The 17,717-nt window shown below is 41.1% G+C and overlaps 2 protein-coding genes across 3 annotated transcripts; both read left to right on the forward strand.

Moving 5' to 3' along the window:
* Positions 1 to 116: 116 nt before the first annotated feature.
* On the forward strand, positions 117 to 3,816 carry ndufaf4 (NADH:ubiquinone oxidoreductase complex assembly factor 4). The gene is made up of 3 exons (XM_057016494.1): positions 117 to 326; positions 475 to 602; positions 1,109 to 3,816. The coding sequence occupies exons 1-3, from the start codon at positions 191 to 193 to the stop codon at positions 1,412 to 1,414; spliced, it is 570 nt and encodes a 189-aa protein (XP_056872474.1). The 5' UTR covers positions 117 to 190; the 3' UTR covers positions 1,415 to 3,816.
* Positions 3,817 to 4,247: 431 nt separating this feature from the next.
* Positions 4,248 to 9,973, forward strand: gpr63 (G protein-coupled receptor 63). Of its 2 annotated transcripts, XM_057016486.1 has the most exons (3): positions 4,248 to 4,491; positions 5,591 to 5,710; positions 6,829 to 9,973. In XM_057016486.1, the coding sequence occupies exon 3, from the start codon at positions 6,942 to 6,944 to the stop codon at positions 8,073 to 8,075; it is 1,134 nt and encodes a 377-aa protein (XP_056872466.1). In that variant the 5' UTR covers positions 4,248 to 4,491; positions 5,591 to 5,710; positions 6,829 to 6,941; the 3' UTR covers positions 8,076 to 9,973. The 2 variants fall into 2 exon arrangements, with proteins under 2 accessions (XP_056872466.1, XP_056872465.1); XM_057016485.1 differs by lacking the exon at positions 5,591 to 5,710.
* Positions 9,974 to 17,717: the final 7,744 nt, after the last annotated feature.

Raw genomic sequence — 17,717 nt, forward strand, 5'->3', positions numbered from 1 at the left:
GACATTATCCCGCATTATTGAAACATCGATGAAAACGTGATTTGTGAGCAGATACAGGGGCAGTACAGTCTTCCGACCATTGGGGGTCACTGCTAACTTTGTCTTCGCCATTCTACTGTTTGGTACCTTCTTGACGGTCGTCCATATTTTTGAATGAACTTTATTAGTTGTGTAAGCCGATTTCTAGATCATGGGAGCCCGCATTGCGCGTGTTTTCAGAAATTTTAACCTGGAAAACCGGGTCCACCGAGAAATCTCCAGAGAGAAGCCGATATCAGCGCCCCAACACCCGGTCAACACGGCGACCTCTGCCGAGTTGCCAAACGGTGAGTGTCCGCTGAGTGTCCGGGGTCACGGCGTGTGTGTGGTCCAGTAACAGGCACAGAAACTCCACACAAACATTTGTCCCGGGTCTGTGGTGGTCGCTCATTGTTTGATTTCGTGGAATTTGCTGCTGTTTTACTGTTTCCACAGCGGAAGCCATGAGTGGGAAGAACGAGCCGCTCTTGAAGCTCCTCCAGTCGGTGTATGTGGAGTCTACGGATCCCGCAGCTGCTGCGCATATCAGCCCGAACAGCCAGAACATCCACCATCAAACCGCAGTACCTTCAGTTTATTCATCTCATCACTACTGACAAAATAATATTTTAATTAACTCACATTTAATAATGTAATTACATAAACGTTGAAGCATGTTTAAATCAAAAAACACATTTTTTTAATATGACACTAAACGCCTTTTAAAACAATACGACATGCAGGTGTCTAATGCAGGGCTTTAGACAGCCCCCCTAATTAATAATTACATTTTTAGATTATTTCAAAATGTATATGGCCATAAAAAAGAATGATATGATGGCGAAATTCCATAATAATTACATTGTGTCAATATTGAGTAAAACAAACTGGCACCACTAATCATCACTGATCCTGAAAATACACACTTGATTTAGTGTTTTGGAAATTTTAATGTAAAAGACAGTAACCATGAATCGGAATAAGAATATGTAGACTAAGCTTTGTCTAAATTTTTAAGAAGGAAGCTCTTTTATTTTAAATTTATGTTAAGAATTGTGCATCTTTTGTAAATTAAACTAACTGTCCACAGACCCCAACAGAAATGGTGCAGGGGGAACAATCCCAGCGACGTCCTCTCAAGTTCCATTTGCCCGGGAGCATTTACGGGCTCGAAGATCTCAAGGATGTTCCAAAAGGCAAACTAACCATTGGTGAGGCCCTGAAGGCTCTGAGCTCCCACCAACGTGAACCAAAGATTGGGACGGCAGAAAAGATTGCTCAGGATTATTGTCTGGACCTGAAAGACACTAAAGCTCTCCTGGAGTTCTTCATCCCTTTCCAGGTTCACATCATACCACCAAAGAGTGAGAAGCCTAGGCAGATCAAGTCTTCCTGAGATCTTTGTTTCTGCTGGATAAAAGAGAGATTGTTAATTTCATTTATATCACAGGACAACGACCAGATCAGAACTTGAGGTTTGGACTTGATGTTCAGCTCTTTACATAAATTTGATTTGTACATTTGCCAAATATACATGTCATGCAAAATATTTATTTATTTTTTGGCTTCTTAACCGTTTCATACCTTTTGGGGTCACAAGGAGGGTATGCAAAATATTTAATGTCATATTTTATTATGTCTTCATCTGAAAATAGTGTTTAATTAGAATTGGAGGGTCTGACTTTTAATGTTATAGATTGCAGCTTTTATGAATCTGTGTAGCATCATCTAACCTACTATTCTTGTTATTTTAATGAAAATTAAACTATTCAGTGAAATATCATCAAATTCAGTGGAGATTTAAAAGTCTTCTGAGAAATTCTGTTTTTCTCGAATGAAGAATCAATGTGGTGCGCCCTTGTTGTTGGATGGCTGCCATTAATCTGAAGGGAAGCTGTGACAATTAGAAAATATAAATGCAAATAAAGACAATTTTATAAATGTGAGATATAAAGTAAGTAATACATTTTGTACATAATATACATGTTCAAAAAGGAGTAGGAATCATGCTAATTTTAAAATGATCCATGTGGATGTGGCCCCCTCCGTCTTTAAACTCTCAACAATATATTGCAATCATATAATTTCAGTTATAAACCTTCAGGTTGATCTGGAATGATTTTTATTTTGCTATTTCATTTTCAGTTTTATTATTTGTATTTTTTTCAAAGTTATGTAGCTACAGTCAGATTCTCACAGCCGATAAAGTGATTTTGAGGCCAATGAGACCAGTAACGTCATCTTTAAACCTTAAAAAAAAAAAAAAAAAACTTTATTTATTATACACCACAGAAATTAATTTGGCCCTATTTCTACTAAATGTGTGCTACGAACATAACTTAAACAGGAATTGGTATCAAGCAGTTTTTTAAATATGCTAAACTATGCCATCAGTATGAGGCCATCAGTTGTCATGGTGATCTAACCAGGCTGAATCTGCAAAATGTTTGCTCGCATCAAGAAATGTTAGATAAGATCTGAATTCAATTTAAAATGGGCAAAAGACAATTACCCTAATGCAGTGCTTCTCAATTATTTTCTGTTACGCCCCCCCTAGGAAGAAGAAAACATTTTGCGCCCCCCGCCGTGACTATAATTAGTATCATTTGTCTATGAAATTGTTATAAGTACACCTCTGCATAACATTGTATCCTTATTAATATTAAAGAAAACAAAAAAAGAAAGAAATATAGACCAAAGCGGGATGATTGTTGCCAATATTCGGCACGTTTTTGCCGAAAAAACTCAAGCGGCTGATCAGCGTGACTGGGGTGTAATGTCTTTAAGTGACGCCTTCATTTATTTGGCTTCATGCTGTCCTGCCAACATTTTTAGACACAGTAAACACACCGGTCTTTCCTCGTCTCCCACCGTAGTCGCAGTGAAGCCAAGCGCTATATATGCATCGTCATATTTCCTCGTCTTAGCTTTCGGGAGACTTTCGTATGTCTCATTATCTCCGTCTCTCTCCGCCTTTCTTTTCATCACTGTTAAGTATTTTTTCATGCTGTCTCTTGGTGGTTTGTTCACTGCACTTCCTATCTCTTGCTCTGTGGTGTGTGCGCGCGGGATGTGCAATTACACTTTATTCTAGTACGGCAAAAAAAATAACAAAAATAACATGTTCTCCGGGGTCACACGCGCCCCCCCTGGCATCGGGGGCGCGCCCCACTATTTGAGAAGCGCTGCCCTAATGGTTGAAGTTGTTACTTGAATTGGAGGTGTTCCCCCCGCCCCCCTCCCCTCATAGTTATTTGGTTAAAAGGTATACCAATCATTTTTCACATATTTAATATATTTTATTTTGCACTTGGCCAAATAATGTGCTTTGAAGATGTTGAAGACTGATTTATGTCTGTTCAGTCGAGTTTCTGACAGATATAACAGGTATTTGAGAGGTGAATGTTATGGTGAAGCACAGAAAAGCTGTATTCTCTATTAAGTGTTATTAAGTTAGTCGTACTAAATACAGTATACAAGGTCATACTGTCAAAGACTTTAGCGAAATGAAAGCTTTCTTTTTACAGAAAATTGTTTGGGTAATGACAAATACATTTGTTGTAGAAAGGGTGATTTATCGGGCAAATACTTTTGTAGGAACCTTTGTGTTGTACTGTTTTTGCACGGGACAGTTTATTCAACGGACGGAGGTGACCAGCAAGATATTTTTGTAGATCTTTATTCCTATTTTGAGCCTCCACAAACAGACAACTCGGATATTACCGCACCAGAGAACAGCCACCATGGTTGTATTATATGATTGCATTGACTGATTAAACATGCGCACAATGTATGCTACTTGATCAGTGTCACTCGAGTTTCTTTTTTTTTTTTCTGTTTTTGTTTGTTGTGGGGTTTGTAATTTTTCTTTTCTCAAGTTGGCAGCCCTGCTATTTTGTGCCGGAGAGCCACAATCGCTTCAAAAGTCATCGAACTTGGAAGCTAAGCAATGTTGGACCTGTTTAGAAATTAAATGCCAATATGCACCAGGATCTAACGCCATTTTAAATGCATTTTTAATTCAACTAAAAAGTAATAGGACTCTTAAAAGCTCATCCTACCCTATTACGTACATGTTTTATTATTCGCTCGAGCCAGAATATCAACATAAATGAAAATAAAGGACACTTATTATCCCTCACACACATTTATGTTGAAGGACGACGGAAACCGCATTCGTCTGTTCCGGTTAAATTGTTGGTAATGTGGGATTTTGCGTTAAACTGTGAGAGCATAGCCTGGATTTGGTGTTAGCGGAAGATGTTCCGCGTTTATCTTCAGAAAAATGGTCCGAAAAAGAAAGGACAGATCAGAAGATGAAAATTAATCAATGACCAATGCTTTTGGCGAGCTTCGGTAAAAACGGCGCCATGAACGGAAAAGGGATTTTGCTTTAGCTCCAGCTGTGGAGACATCATTAGCTCAAGGCTGCTGGGCAGCTTCTCACCAAATCCAACCTAAACAATGAAGCAGGTATGTCCTAGTCTGCACCGAGCTCTTGTGGTCATATTATAAAGTATTTATCTGGTGTGTGTGTGTGTGTGTGTGTTTACCTGGCCGTGATTTACTCTGTTGTCCACAGCATTCTTGGCATTTGGTCTTCAATGATTCTTATTTAAGCTCCATATATATCAAATATCTCAATCTGTAGCATTTAAATTATTTTTCGAAATCGTCCTGGTAGTACCACATACAAAAAAATACGAAATACGTATATTATTTTGCGTAAATTGTTATGTGTCATTTCTCTGTCTTGCAATTGAAAAAATCCTTACATATCCTTGTGTGTGCAGCTACATTTTCACTTAGATATTTTCCCAGATACACACTTTGAGGGAGTGATTTCATCTGATCTTAAACATGATCCCCATGTGTCTCCCGTGACCACTTGTAAATAGATCTCAAGCTTTTGTCAGGCACAAACACTGGCTTTGATATCCAATCAACAGTAGTGAACATGTCTATGGTAATTCTAACATCTATACTATAAAGAACAGCCTCTCAAATCAACCCAAGTTACATTATTTCATTTTTTTATATTCTGTCTGTGTCTTTACCACATGTGTCCAGTTGTGATGTTACATACGCACAGTAGGCGCTCATTTATACATGGTCTAGACATTAAGCTAACAGAAGAATGTGGTCATGAGTGTAGTCCACCTCCAGAAGGGGTTTGTCATTCCGTGCCAAGACATCCTGAGGATGCTTTGGATGTAGGAGCAGAAGATGGGTTTTCTCCCTCCTAGCTGGCTGTGCTTTCTGTACCCTGAGCAAAAGTGGTTTATAATTCAAGATACCTGCCACGTGCATGTGGAATAAGCTGTACGTCGCTCTGTAAGCTACTCACACTTGAATTTTTGTGATGAGTCGGTGTGTGGATGTGTTGCTTCGGGGTGCAAACTGATGCCTAGTCTGTTAGAAGTTGCTGGTATTTGCAAACAGTGCAAACAGCAACTTAAAGAGGCTTTTAAAAAAAAAAACCTAAAAGCTTTTAGCACCAACGTGGTTGTATGATGTCACGTGAAGTCCTTTTAATTTTGTTTAGTTTTATATAATTACATTTTTCTTGCAGCCCTAGAACATGACAAGCTTAAACTCAGACACATAGCTCACACACGGCGCGGCAGCATTCCTGTTTAACACAGCATCATGCCACCAGTGTGGCGTTATGACTGCAGGAGGAACAACTCAGGTAATTGCATTTCTATATATTCCTGTTGGTATAGAGGGAACAGCCATGGCTTCTCTACTGCAGCGCTATGGAAAATATTATTGTTAGTCAGCATAGCTCCCAAAAAAATGTGGGCAAATGTGTATTGTGTGTGTGTGTGTGTGTGTGTCTGCCTAGTGAGATGTGTGGGTTGTGCTGCTGCCTACAACTGCTGACCAGGACAGAGAGTGAGAGATGTGTCACTACACACTGACTGCAGGCTGAGCCATTGTTCCTTTGTTTGAACTGTCGGGAATCTCGAGGCTCCCTACTGTAGAGTGATTTCAGCAAAGGCAGGATACTGTTCTTTTCATCCATTCTATTCATAAAAGCCTCTGTGACAGGACAGGTAAGCTCCAGCTGCAGTCGAGGGGCAGGGGTGTGTGCAGAGATTGACCAGAGTTAAATGAGTAAATTCAGAATTAAGTCAGAATTGAAGTGAGGTTGTTTAAAAGCAGGTTATTTTTTCCATGAAAAACGGTTTGGTGCTTGGTGTGATCTGGATTCTGATCAAGCAGAAGGACCTTGCAGCAGATGACAGGCACCTCATCACACGTGAAGCCACGGAAAGTTTCCACCCCTGCTGCCGTTTATCACCTTTGCAACAGCTGGTTCTCTCCACTGTCTCGTTCCTGAGACTCAGTCAGAGCAGTATCTGTCTGCTTTTTAAAGCCACCACAAACAGCCTTTATGGACCATTAATCATAATCATAGCCCATTATTTTATTTGCTTAGTGTTTTCCACCCACGGGGGACAAAAACCAAAGCTCAATTAATATGGAACTCCCGCAATATGCTCAGAAACGGGCTGTAAACGCATGGATTACCGACGAGTCACTTTATTTAATCAGCAATTTGTCACCAAAAAATGGTGCAATGTATTGAGGGTTTGGGTCTTATTTTGTTCACATCTAAAGGATTTGTTGATCCAGTCCAGACTGTGTGGGGAAAATGACTAAGATGAATGTCTTTTTTTGATTGAGGAAAAGGAGGATGCGCTTTGTGTATCCAAAGAAAAAAACTGAAGAAAAGTCAATTTTAAATGCTGCTTTTGTTTTGATTGCCGTCACTCATGACATTGCACATGTCTTGTATTTTAGGATGTGCTGCCTGTACTCTGCGGTGAAGAAAGGTCCCTTCCACTGCTGCTCCAGATGTGGTTGTTCTCTCCTAGCTCATTAAGGGGCGACTGAACTTTTCCAGGAGGCTGTCGATGGCTAACATCTCCATGGCAAACGTTTCTCCGGGCTCCCGGTTGCCCCCAGAGGCAGCCACTCCGACAGCCGACGCCCCAGCAGAGAGCGCGTCAGGCGTCGGCTTACCTCTGCAGGTCTTCTTCTGCTTTGTCATGGTGGTCATCCTGCTAGTGGCCCTGCTGGGAAACGTGGTGGTGTGCTTGATGGTGTACCAGAGGTCTGCCATGCGCTCAGCCATCAACATCCTCTTGGCGAGCCTGGCTTTTGCGGACATGATGCTGGCCGTCCTCAACATGCCCTTTGCTCTTGTTACTGTCATGACCACCAAATGGATTTTCGGAGATGCTTTCTGCCGTGTTTCAGCCATGCTCTTTTGGTTCTTTGTCATGGAAGGAGTCGCTATACTGCTTATAATAAGCATAGACCGCTTCCTTATTATTGTCCAGAAGCAAGACAAACTGAGCCCACAGAGAGCTAAAGTGCTCATTGTGGTTACCTGGGGACTCACCTTTGTTTTTTCCTTCCCTCTGGCTGTTGGTTCCCCTCCATTACAGATCCCTCCCAGGGCCCCTCAGTGTGTGTTTGGCTACAGTCTTGAGCCTGGATACCACGCCTATGTGTTGATACTGATGCTACTCTTCTTCTTCATACCCTTCATGGTGATGCTGTACACGTTCATGGGGATCCTTAACACAATCCGCCACAACGCCATCCGCATCCACAGCCACTCGGACAGCATCTGTCTGAGCCAGGCCAGCAAACTTGGCCTGCTCAGCCTTCAGAGGCCCTTCCAGATGAATATCGATATGAGCTTCAAGACCCGTGCCTTCACTACGATCCTCATCCTCTTCTCGGTGTTCACAGTGTGCTGGGCGCCCTTCACCGCTTACAGTTTGGTAGCAACATTTAGCGACAGCTTCTACCACAAGGACAGCTTCTTTCAGATCAGCACCTGGCTCCTGTGGCTGTGCTACCTCAAGTCTGCTCTTAACCCCCTCATTTACTACTGGAGGATCAAGAAGTTTCGTGATGCCTGCCTCGATCTGATGCCCAAGTACTTCAAGTTTCTTCCTCAGCTGCCTGGCAACACTAAGAGACGCATACAGCCAAGCGCCGTGTATGTGTGTGGAGAGACCCGTGCGACGGTTTAAAGACATGAAATCACCTGCCAAACCGTGGAACACTGTTAGAAACATTTTTACACAAAGTTTCTGTGTAGTTGTTTGTCGTGATGGATGGCGTTGGATTTGTTTGCTTGCGAGATTTTTCTCTAAGCAGAGGGACTCCGGCCACATGCACCTTAAAGTGAATGGGGGGGGGGTGGCTCAAAAACCACTAGTTAATGTTTGTTAAATTAAACCTCCAGCTTGTTATAGGACCTGTGGGTAAAGGTTCTAACCCTTTTTAAAAATATTGGTGGGTCTAGGATCGGATCCCGGTCTCGGATGTATTTTTTTAGGACATAATTTCCTGTCATTTTTTTCCAAACAAAGATGCCATGAGATCTATAAAAGACACAAAGCTAGCTGAAGCAGCCTTCTCATTTTCCCCTCGTTCACACCTGATTATAATGCAGAGACAGAACTGCAGTGATGGGCGATACGACATTACAGCTAAACACAGGCAGCGCCTTTCAAACGTAGCCGTTGTCCCCTTTAGGTGCTTTGACAATGTATTGATGTTAAACCAAACTCAGTTTTGACGCACACATCGAAGAACAGCACGCACAATGGCGGTTTCTACCTCCCCTATTCCCAGCAGCTCAGGAGAGTTTCAGTGTACCCTGTTTGCTTACTGACAACAAAGGCTCATGCAGTAATTCATTCATTCAGTGGATGCTGACTTTAACAGCTTGGTTAGGATTTCTTCCTAATGTCACGATAATGCATGCAGTCACATGACTGTGTGAGGACTCTATACCCAGTCTTTGACTCTTGATGTTATATTCAGGGCTGCAGACCCTTTTATGACATCACACACTCATCCTGCTTTGCTATCAGGCCTTTTCTAAAAATATTGTATTTTTTTTTTCTATCTTGACTGACTGTAGGTAAACCGAAATGAAATGTTTACATATGTGGTCTTTAAAATCCCAGATCCCAGTTTAAATATTTCTGTTCTTCCTCTCCTCTAATGCTGGTGGCGGTGTCTTTTTTAAACCTGGCTTTGCTCTGTGGAGGCAGAGAAGGATGAATGTGCCCACTAGAGCTGCTGTTTGATGCTTTCAGTATCAAAATGCTTCAAAGACACCATTATTATGTTTGACTCCATTACATTTATATATTTGTGTGGCTTTTTCATCAGGTAGCTGAAATGTTGTGATGCTGCTTTTGTGAAATATATGAGAAAGATTATCTTCTCTCACTGGTCTTTACTTTTTTTTTGTAAGAGTGGAAATAAGGGGGTGTTTTTCTTTCCATTAAAAAGCCAAAGAGCCTTGACAGTTGCCATGTTTAGTGACTATCTTTCACAAACTCCACCCACATGAAGCTGTCATGTGTTTACTGTCTGTAAAAGAGTCTGTTGACAATGCTTTTATGGCGAAAGCTTGTTGAATTAGTCAGCTGTACCGAAGGCCAACAATCATTTACTGCTAATTTAAAAGAAAATCCCTGGGAATCAATAGGGTGTGTTGCTGTAATGATCCGGGGGAAGACTTTATTTCAGGACAGATTCATCTTTAGGGAAATAAGGAAGGTGATTGAAGTGATGGAGGGGACGTGTCTGTATAGCTGCTAGAATGCACTAAATGCACATACTATTGTATCAAGATGACTTTCTCTGTCTTTTGCCACTGAAGGATGGTGTTTTTACCGTGCAGCCTGTTTCATGATATATTTAGAAAAATGAAACGAAAGATTTGATATAAACATTTTAAATGCTTTCAGATTTGTGCTGCCAAATTCGAATGTGTTTTTTAATTTAAATTTTGGATGTGCCTATTCATTAGTCCATTCACCAGACAATGCTGCTATATCTGGTGAAAATGTGCAATTTCAGTGTACTGTACTGTTGAATGTAATAAATAGACATTTCTTACCTTGTTAAACTCTTTGGTTGGTCTTTTTTCCTTTTAGGCTTTAAAAACATTGTCATGCTTGTTTGAGTGCAAATGTTGCCTTCAGGTTAACTGCTGTTATGACAGTTAAACAGCCTATAATAGCTAGTTACAATACCATTACATATAATTGAGAACATCTTTCTTTACAAGTCTGAAGGGCCTGTATAAACATTAAAACACTACATAACCAAATACTGTAGCTGTAAGAATTTTGCAGTCTTTTCCTTATTGTTGTAGTTCTCAGAAGACTGCTCACTGAGCAGAATCTATAATATATATAACATAAGATTGCAATCACACATCACATGGCCATTTCAATTGGAGATTCAGATCAGACAGGATATTAAAAACAATTGACACAAAACTTGATCCATATGAGCGAGGCTTGGATTCAAAATCACCACGAATGTGAACTAACGACAGGAAGTGACCTCACAGATGCAATATTTTACATGTTATACCTGGAACACGTGCCTGTAAGTGAGTATACTGGAAGACAATTCTTAGCTCTGGCTGTAAGGTTCAATTCCTTGGTGTTCGTTCCGCACAGATCACTCGGCCCCACAAGCTGGGTGGATGTGATGTTTGGGACCATACTGCCACTTGATGTTAATAACCTTTTCCCAAATGCGTCATCTGTGTCTCCTCTTTCCACTCAGAGACTTCACTTCCTGGCGCTGCTTCCTTTAAGTGCTTTAGCGAGGGCGGCTAAACGCCCACTGTGAATTCACGCGTTGCTTGTCTGCACTCATGTTTCTCCGAGCCTGCTTTGACTTTGACTACGCTGCCGGTTGTGCTGTGCGGACCAGCTGATAAGGCTAGTAGCCACTGCGCCTGACAACAGGCCTGTAGTCTTTTGACGCTGTTGCCGTTGTGTTTGTCGTTAAGAGCGTGTTGGCTCACAGGCCAGCAGCAGGCCACGCCACAGAGGATGGCTTCTAATTAGATTAATTTTGGATTAATATGGAGAATTAATAGCAGCCAAATGAGGGCAGTCATGAAATAAAGCCTTTATATGCAATACATGTAACACTTACACCATATAATACACGAGGAAGTTCTTATTATTCTTATTCACGGTGTGACTCAGAAATCTAACCCTACTTATGTCACACGTACAGCTCTGTTCAACTGTCACACATTATTGATTCATTTTAATTCCACACAGCTGATCTGCAGTGTTGTAGGATTTCTAAGTCTCTAATATCCTTTTAGGAATACATTTAAATGTGAAACATCACACAGCCTCTGATGCCTGCTGTTGATTAGATGAATCATGTATCTGTTAATATATCATCTGGAACAGGCTCCTTCCTGAGCCTCACGTCCAGGACGTTGAATGCTCCACCATTTTCACATTCTTCACCGTGAACTGTTTTCTGTCCCATCACTCCGAGATTTGTGAGGAGAAATGATGGCCCGCTGGATGAGCTTCCTCTGTGGATTCATTATACAGCCAACCAGGAGTAATGAGCGTGCCCAGAGCTTTGAAGCTCACGTTAATCGCAGCTCTGAAGATTATTACTAAGCAACAGGAAGCTGCGGATGTCTCGGGACCATGCACAGTGGCGGAGGACAGATTGATGCCCGGTGAAATCTACAGTGGTGGCCAAAGCGCTGGCAGTTCAGAAAATATTGACCTTATTTTGCCGTTAAAGCGAGGTTTCATCTCGTAGTTCTTATATCCGGCGTGTCCACCCTTTGCAGTAGCTGCAGCAGCACATCTCTCTGGCACAGCGGAAGCACATCATCATCATGTTGTCTCCTAACATCCAGCAGATCTGCTCAGTTTGTTTTCCAACTTGCCCCATTATTGTTCAAAGGAGTTGGGGATCCAGAGGGCTCCAGTCCATCATGTCCAGTTCCAGCAAGTTAGATAAATATTTATTTTCATGGCTAATGTAACAATGGCTAACAAAGAAACACTGAAACCTTTCAAATTTTCCAAAATGTAATAATTTTGGTGATGGCTTTAATTTAAACAGCCTAATTGAACCTAGATGAAACCAGCAGGTTTATCAGACCAGCTTTACATCAGTCAGTGACAAATATTCCAGATTGGTCTGGTGTCAGGGGCCCTTTCAACCTTTCCTCATTGCTGCTTTCTGTTGCTAACATGAGCCCCTCTGTCTACAGTTACACTTTGCTGGCCGAAACACACTTGGAATTAAGATGCACCGAAAAGCTAACTGATCAAACACACACTGATTGATTACAACCTCCAGTCTTTTGCTTTTATTATGGTTGTGTTGTTGCACAGATTCACACCTGCTGCGATTTACATATGCACACTTCCGTCACAGTTGTGAAACCATAGTGACGTGATGTGACGAGCACCCTTACTGATAGCTAGCTTCAATAGCATCGGTCCATGTGACACGCAGGCGCCTTGGAGGATTTCTTTTTAGACTGGACAGTTTCCTGTTACCCCCACACAGAACTGAAATGATCAAAGGGCGAATCTTAAAGCCCATTCACATTAGGAGTGTGATTAACTCCATCTGTGTTCAGTGGATTCTGTTGAAACCCGTACAGTACACACCATGTTTGTATATCAGAACAGAGCAGGTAAAATTCAAGGGGGCTTTTAGGACCTTACCTAACCAACATTAATTGCGCTGACTAAATAAACATGGATTTTACTGACTGTTGTTTAATGGTGTTGATGCAGCTGCTGCCATTACTCGGTGATTCCCGCTGGGGCCGAAAAACAAATCCCTGCTCTCACACGTGACCACATTAATTTCCTCAGCCATGCTGAGTTCTGAACACTGTGACTGTTACCGTCACCTGGAACTGTTGTCATTTTGCTTTAGGAGACTGTGTACAGAAGCTGCTCGGCACCTGACAGAGCAGCACTGCAGGGGATAAAGAAAGAATCGCTGCGTTCATCTCCAGGTGTGACTGCTGCACCCTGTTTCACACACTGCTTAACAACGTGCCATCTGGGAGATGTTCAAGAACCCTAAAGACTCCCACTGCCAGATCCAGACATCCAGCATCTGAAGACACATCACTCACAGAGACTTTACCAGCAACATTATGTCACAAGCATGCTGCACCCAGCTCACTTTAAAGGTGAAGGTAAAGGTATTGTGCAGTAACAAGGGCACGGCCCTTTGGTCTCTATTTATACTAGAACCTTTTTCCACTTATTGTATTTTACACCTTCAGTTTTCTTCATTTGTTCCACAATTACACTCATTTTAATGTGCCATCTTTATATGCCAACATGTGATATATAGCTGACTGCATAACACCCATCTGTCAATGGTGACCTTAATCTCATCATTTCATCTGTAAATATGATAGGACCCAAATCTTTTCTGTGTTTTCTTGTTTGGGATTGCAGCTCTTATTAGGTTATTTTTATGTTTTGTTTTTGATTTATTCATGTTCGTTTTTTTAAAAATTTCCATTAGCAGTAGCATCCAACGAGCCAGTCCTTTACCCACCTTTACTTCACCTTCAACAGATGTTCAGGCACATGCTGGAAACATGAAAAGCAAATCTGCATTATCCGTGAAGAAATGGTTTGGCAAGTTTTCTTTTTGCTTGCTTTGTATGTTTGTGAATCATCTTGTAGGAAGAGTCCTCTGAGGAAAAGAAAGAGCCAAAAGAAAGATAAAGATTCCAGCCTCTGTAGGAAGATGCTTGTTTCCATGGTGACATTGAGCATGTGCTGATGTGTATGATGACCTCACACATGCATATTCTCCTCACATGCCTCCTCCTCCTCCTCCTCCTCCTCTGTCAAGATGAAGGCAGTGCGACAGCCTCCACACAGCACATGGGGTGATAATGTGGTGTGGTCACGTGGTGTGGTCACATGATGGGGGCCCTGGGAGAAGGACGTGTGAGGAATGTGAGAAATCCACATGATGAAGACAATCTCCACCTCCACCATGTGTTCAAGGCGTTAGCAGGTATGATGTGTTCAAGGTCACTGTTTTTATAGTGTCATGTTTCTTTGTATAGATCACCATGGCAACTTAGGTCAAACTTATGATTGGAGGGAGGTTATATTTAGAATTTTAGAATACATCAGAAGTGCATTTCAGAAATACTGATGCTCATACTCTGAGCTTCTGAACATCTCTGTACATTAACATTCCATTATGTAAACTTCTTAGAATTAAAACACAATTCTGTGTATTATATGGCTGTTACCATGGTAACTTTGTTTCTGTAGTTACAGAAACTGCTATTGCAACTTATTTGTTTCAACCCTTAAAATGGCATCATGAAGGCTGAGCATCACCAAAAGAAGAAAGAAAAATGGTTCTTATTATGTAAAAAATTAAACACAATTTCATTTTTTTGCTTGCGTCTCCGAGTCTCACACCTAAAAGGAGTTTAGTAGTTAAAATTGTTAAGGCAAGTTTAGTCTTAAATCTGAGAAGTTCTGTATTCGTGTATAAACCTGATAAAACTTTAGCCATCAGCCCAAATGTAAAAAAAAAAGTACTAAACATTACAATACTGCAGTACAATAAGGACATTTTTGAACAGAGAACTAGGGAGAATAAATGTACGAAGTTGTTGTTTTATAATAAATTGTTATTCTTACTTATACATACTATACCAGGAATGTCTTCCAAATCAATCATTGTAAAACATCCTTTTCAGGCCACATTGTTGTTTTACAAGTACACTTGATCAAATTTTACCTTCCTGGTTTCCTCTGACCTACAGCAGATTATTCCAATACCATTAAAAAAAAAACAATAACTTGGACGTTATGTTTATTTCATTACTTTTTAAGCTTCTTCTGGTCCATTAACAGATATGTGGCTCTATCTAGTGGTGGAAAGAATTATAGCACGGCGGTTGTGTTCGGCTCTGAACAGAGAGTTAAGAGCCACACACAGAGTACAGAGATTTTGTCAGGAAGCAGAACAGAAAGTCAGGATTTTGTCTGACAAAAAGCTCATGGAGTAAATGGTTTCATAGTCTGTTTAAATTCCTTGAAGAAATAAAGGAATGTTACTATTACAACTCTTGACTGAACTCTGTCCTTAGATTGAGACTTTGAGCAATGCTAAATCTGCCTCGTTAATAGTTTAATCTACTTTCCACGTGTTTCACTACACATTGCTGTTAACAAAGGCACAGACACCACACTTTAACTTTGAAAGAAATAGCAAGGTGGTGGTAGCTCGGCTGTATTTGGCTGGTCTCGGAAGCAGAGGGTTCTGTTAAGGGTTGCAAACAAAGGGCCATGCAATGATCTGGTGCCTTGTCTGGGCCCAGGTGGACCCTGCCTTTGCTGTATGCAGGTGGTACGGGCTCCGGTGGCCCCAAGGGGGAAATACACATTTTTATAACAAAACAAAAAAACAGACTTTATTGAAAATATGGAACAGTAATTAAATTAGTTCAACTGATAAATTTTAGTGCAGTGGAAATGAAATGTGGTTTGTTTGCACCGTCTGATCTGAATTAACATCCGTCTGAATTTGAAGGACATTTTAGACTTTTAAAGGACTTAACAATGAGCCAAAACAGACAGAACATGTGTAACTGAACATAGTGGCAAATTTTACACTTTTGCAGGAGAATGATGGAAGACTGGAAGGAAAAACTTCAGGGCCAGAAAACGTATTCTGTTAACGTTTCATTCCAAAGTCAGAAACCTACCAAGGCAAAAGGCTCTTTATGAATCATTTAAATATACTTGGGGGATGACACAGCGTAAATGTATAAAAACTCTACTATACTTTAATGCAGCTACAAATTGAATATTAAAACTTTTTGCTGATACTAAAGGATGGGTCCCTCAACAAGAGCGTCACAAGACTTTCCTCAGTCCACCAGTGGAAACGTGAGCTTAAAGGATCAACGTAAACAGACTCAGACCCTCTCGGGGCAACTCAATGTTCTCAAGTGTAGGAATTTTGATTTTAGGGACATGTTGAAGGGTTTGATGCAGATGTGCAGATGAGGCAGCAAAGCTTTCCTTCTGGTTAGAGCTACTGCCCTGAAGGCAGAACTTCTTGGGAGGATGAGTCTTTATGAGCTGCAATATGGTCTCATGCCGAGAATGAACTCTGCAAACAGACTTGGTTTACTAATGAACTATTAAGGAGACATTTAGCAAATGTGTCTTATGTCCAAGACACATTGTCCCTGATTGGAGTCACACTTTACGGATGGGGTGTTTTCAATGTGTTTTAAAGTAGCAACCAATAAATGATTATCCATATGCAATAAACAGTCGTGACAAATGGTTCTTTATTCAACTTTTATTTTGGGGTTGGAGATGTTTGATCTCCTTCAATGTGGGTGGCAGAGTTGTTAGGCACAGATGGTCCCAGCACTTTGGCTTCATCGTTCCTGCCAACCAGCAGGTGTCTCCTGAAGCTAACAGAACTCCTCAGACCATTCGTCTCATCTCACTGGCCATCCACGCCCCTCTCAGCCAGTTTGGACAGACAGCTTTAAGAGTTTTGGTCCCAACCCTCTGGACCTTTCTATCTGCCATCCAAGATTCTCAGGCATCTTTTCACATCAGCATCTTTAAAAGAGGCCATAAAAGATGAATAAGGAAAGTAAACTGTGACTTTTTTGCTGCTATAAATACATCCAGAAAAATGGCTTTACCTGGTGCTGGGACTGAGCCTGCTAGAACGGACTTAGACATGCCTCAGAGTTCAACATATCACAAGGAGAAATTTCAAAATACTATATTTTCCACATTCTCTTAGCATCTTTGCAGATCTAGTTATACTGTATGTGCACGTATTCTAGACACAGAGGTGGCGTGCAAACGCTCTGCTGTCAGGGTTGATTTCATTCCAACCCTGAAATGATGCAAATGGCAGCCGTGACCTTTGTACAGCTGTGGACCAAGAAGGTTTATCAGTCCTCCAAAAAAAAAAAAACAAGCCTGGTGGGTTCCATGTTAATCAAAGTGCTAGAAAAAAGCTTTAGCACAACACAAATAACTAAATTACAGTATTAAAACACTTCAAATGTAAGATTTTAAGAGAATTCTTCTTCTTCCTTCTTATAGCTTCAGATCATGGACTGATCTCTATTCTGGTTCTGCTGGACCTCAGTGCTGCTTTTGATACAGTTAATCACAGCATCCCAATCACATGTTCCTGACTGGAACATGTGATTGGGATTAAAGGCACAGCACTAGACTGGTGTAGATCATATTTATCTGATAGATAACAGTTTGCTCATGTCCATGGTGTTCCCTTCTCATACAGTAGGGTTACCCACAGAGTTCCTCAAGGTTCTGTACTTGGACCAATCCTCTTCACATTGTACATGCTTCCCTTAGGGAACATTATTCGGCAGCATGGGATAAATTTACATTGTTATGCTGATGACGCTCAGCTTTATTTATCCATGAAACCAGAGGAGACAGAGAAGTTAGTGAAGCTCCAGACCTGTCTTAAAGACATAAAGTCCTGGATGTCTTCAAATTTCCTCCTCCTTAACCCAGGAAAAACTGAGGTCATGGTGTTTGGTCCTGAACCTCTCAGGGATAGATTAGATCACATAATCACTCTAGATGGTATCTCATTAACATCTAGTCTCTCTGTGAGGAATCTAGGAGTAACTTTTGACCAAAATCTCTCCTTCAACTCACACATTAAAACAGTCTTTAGAAGTGGCGTTTTTCACTTGAGAAACATCACAAAGATCAGGAAGCTACTGGAAGCATGATGCTGAAAGCAGACTAGTTATGCTGATTCTTGTGTAGTTTTTCTGCCCCCCC

This window comes from Takifugu flavidus, chromosome 19 (genome assembly GCF_003711565.1).
Source record: "Takifugu flavidus isolate HTHZ2018 chromosome 19, ASM371156v2, whole genome shotgun sequence".
NCBI lineage: Eukaryota > Metazoa > Chordata > Actinopteri > Tetraodontiformes > Tetraodontidae > Takifugu > Takifugu flavidus.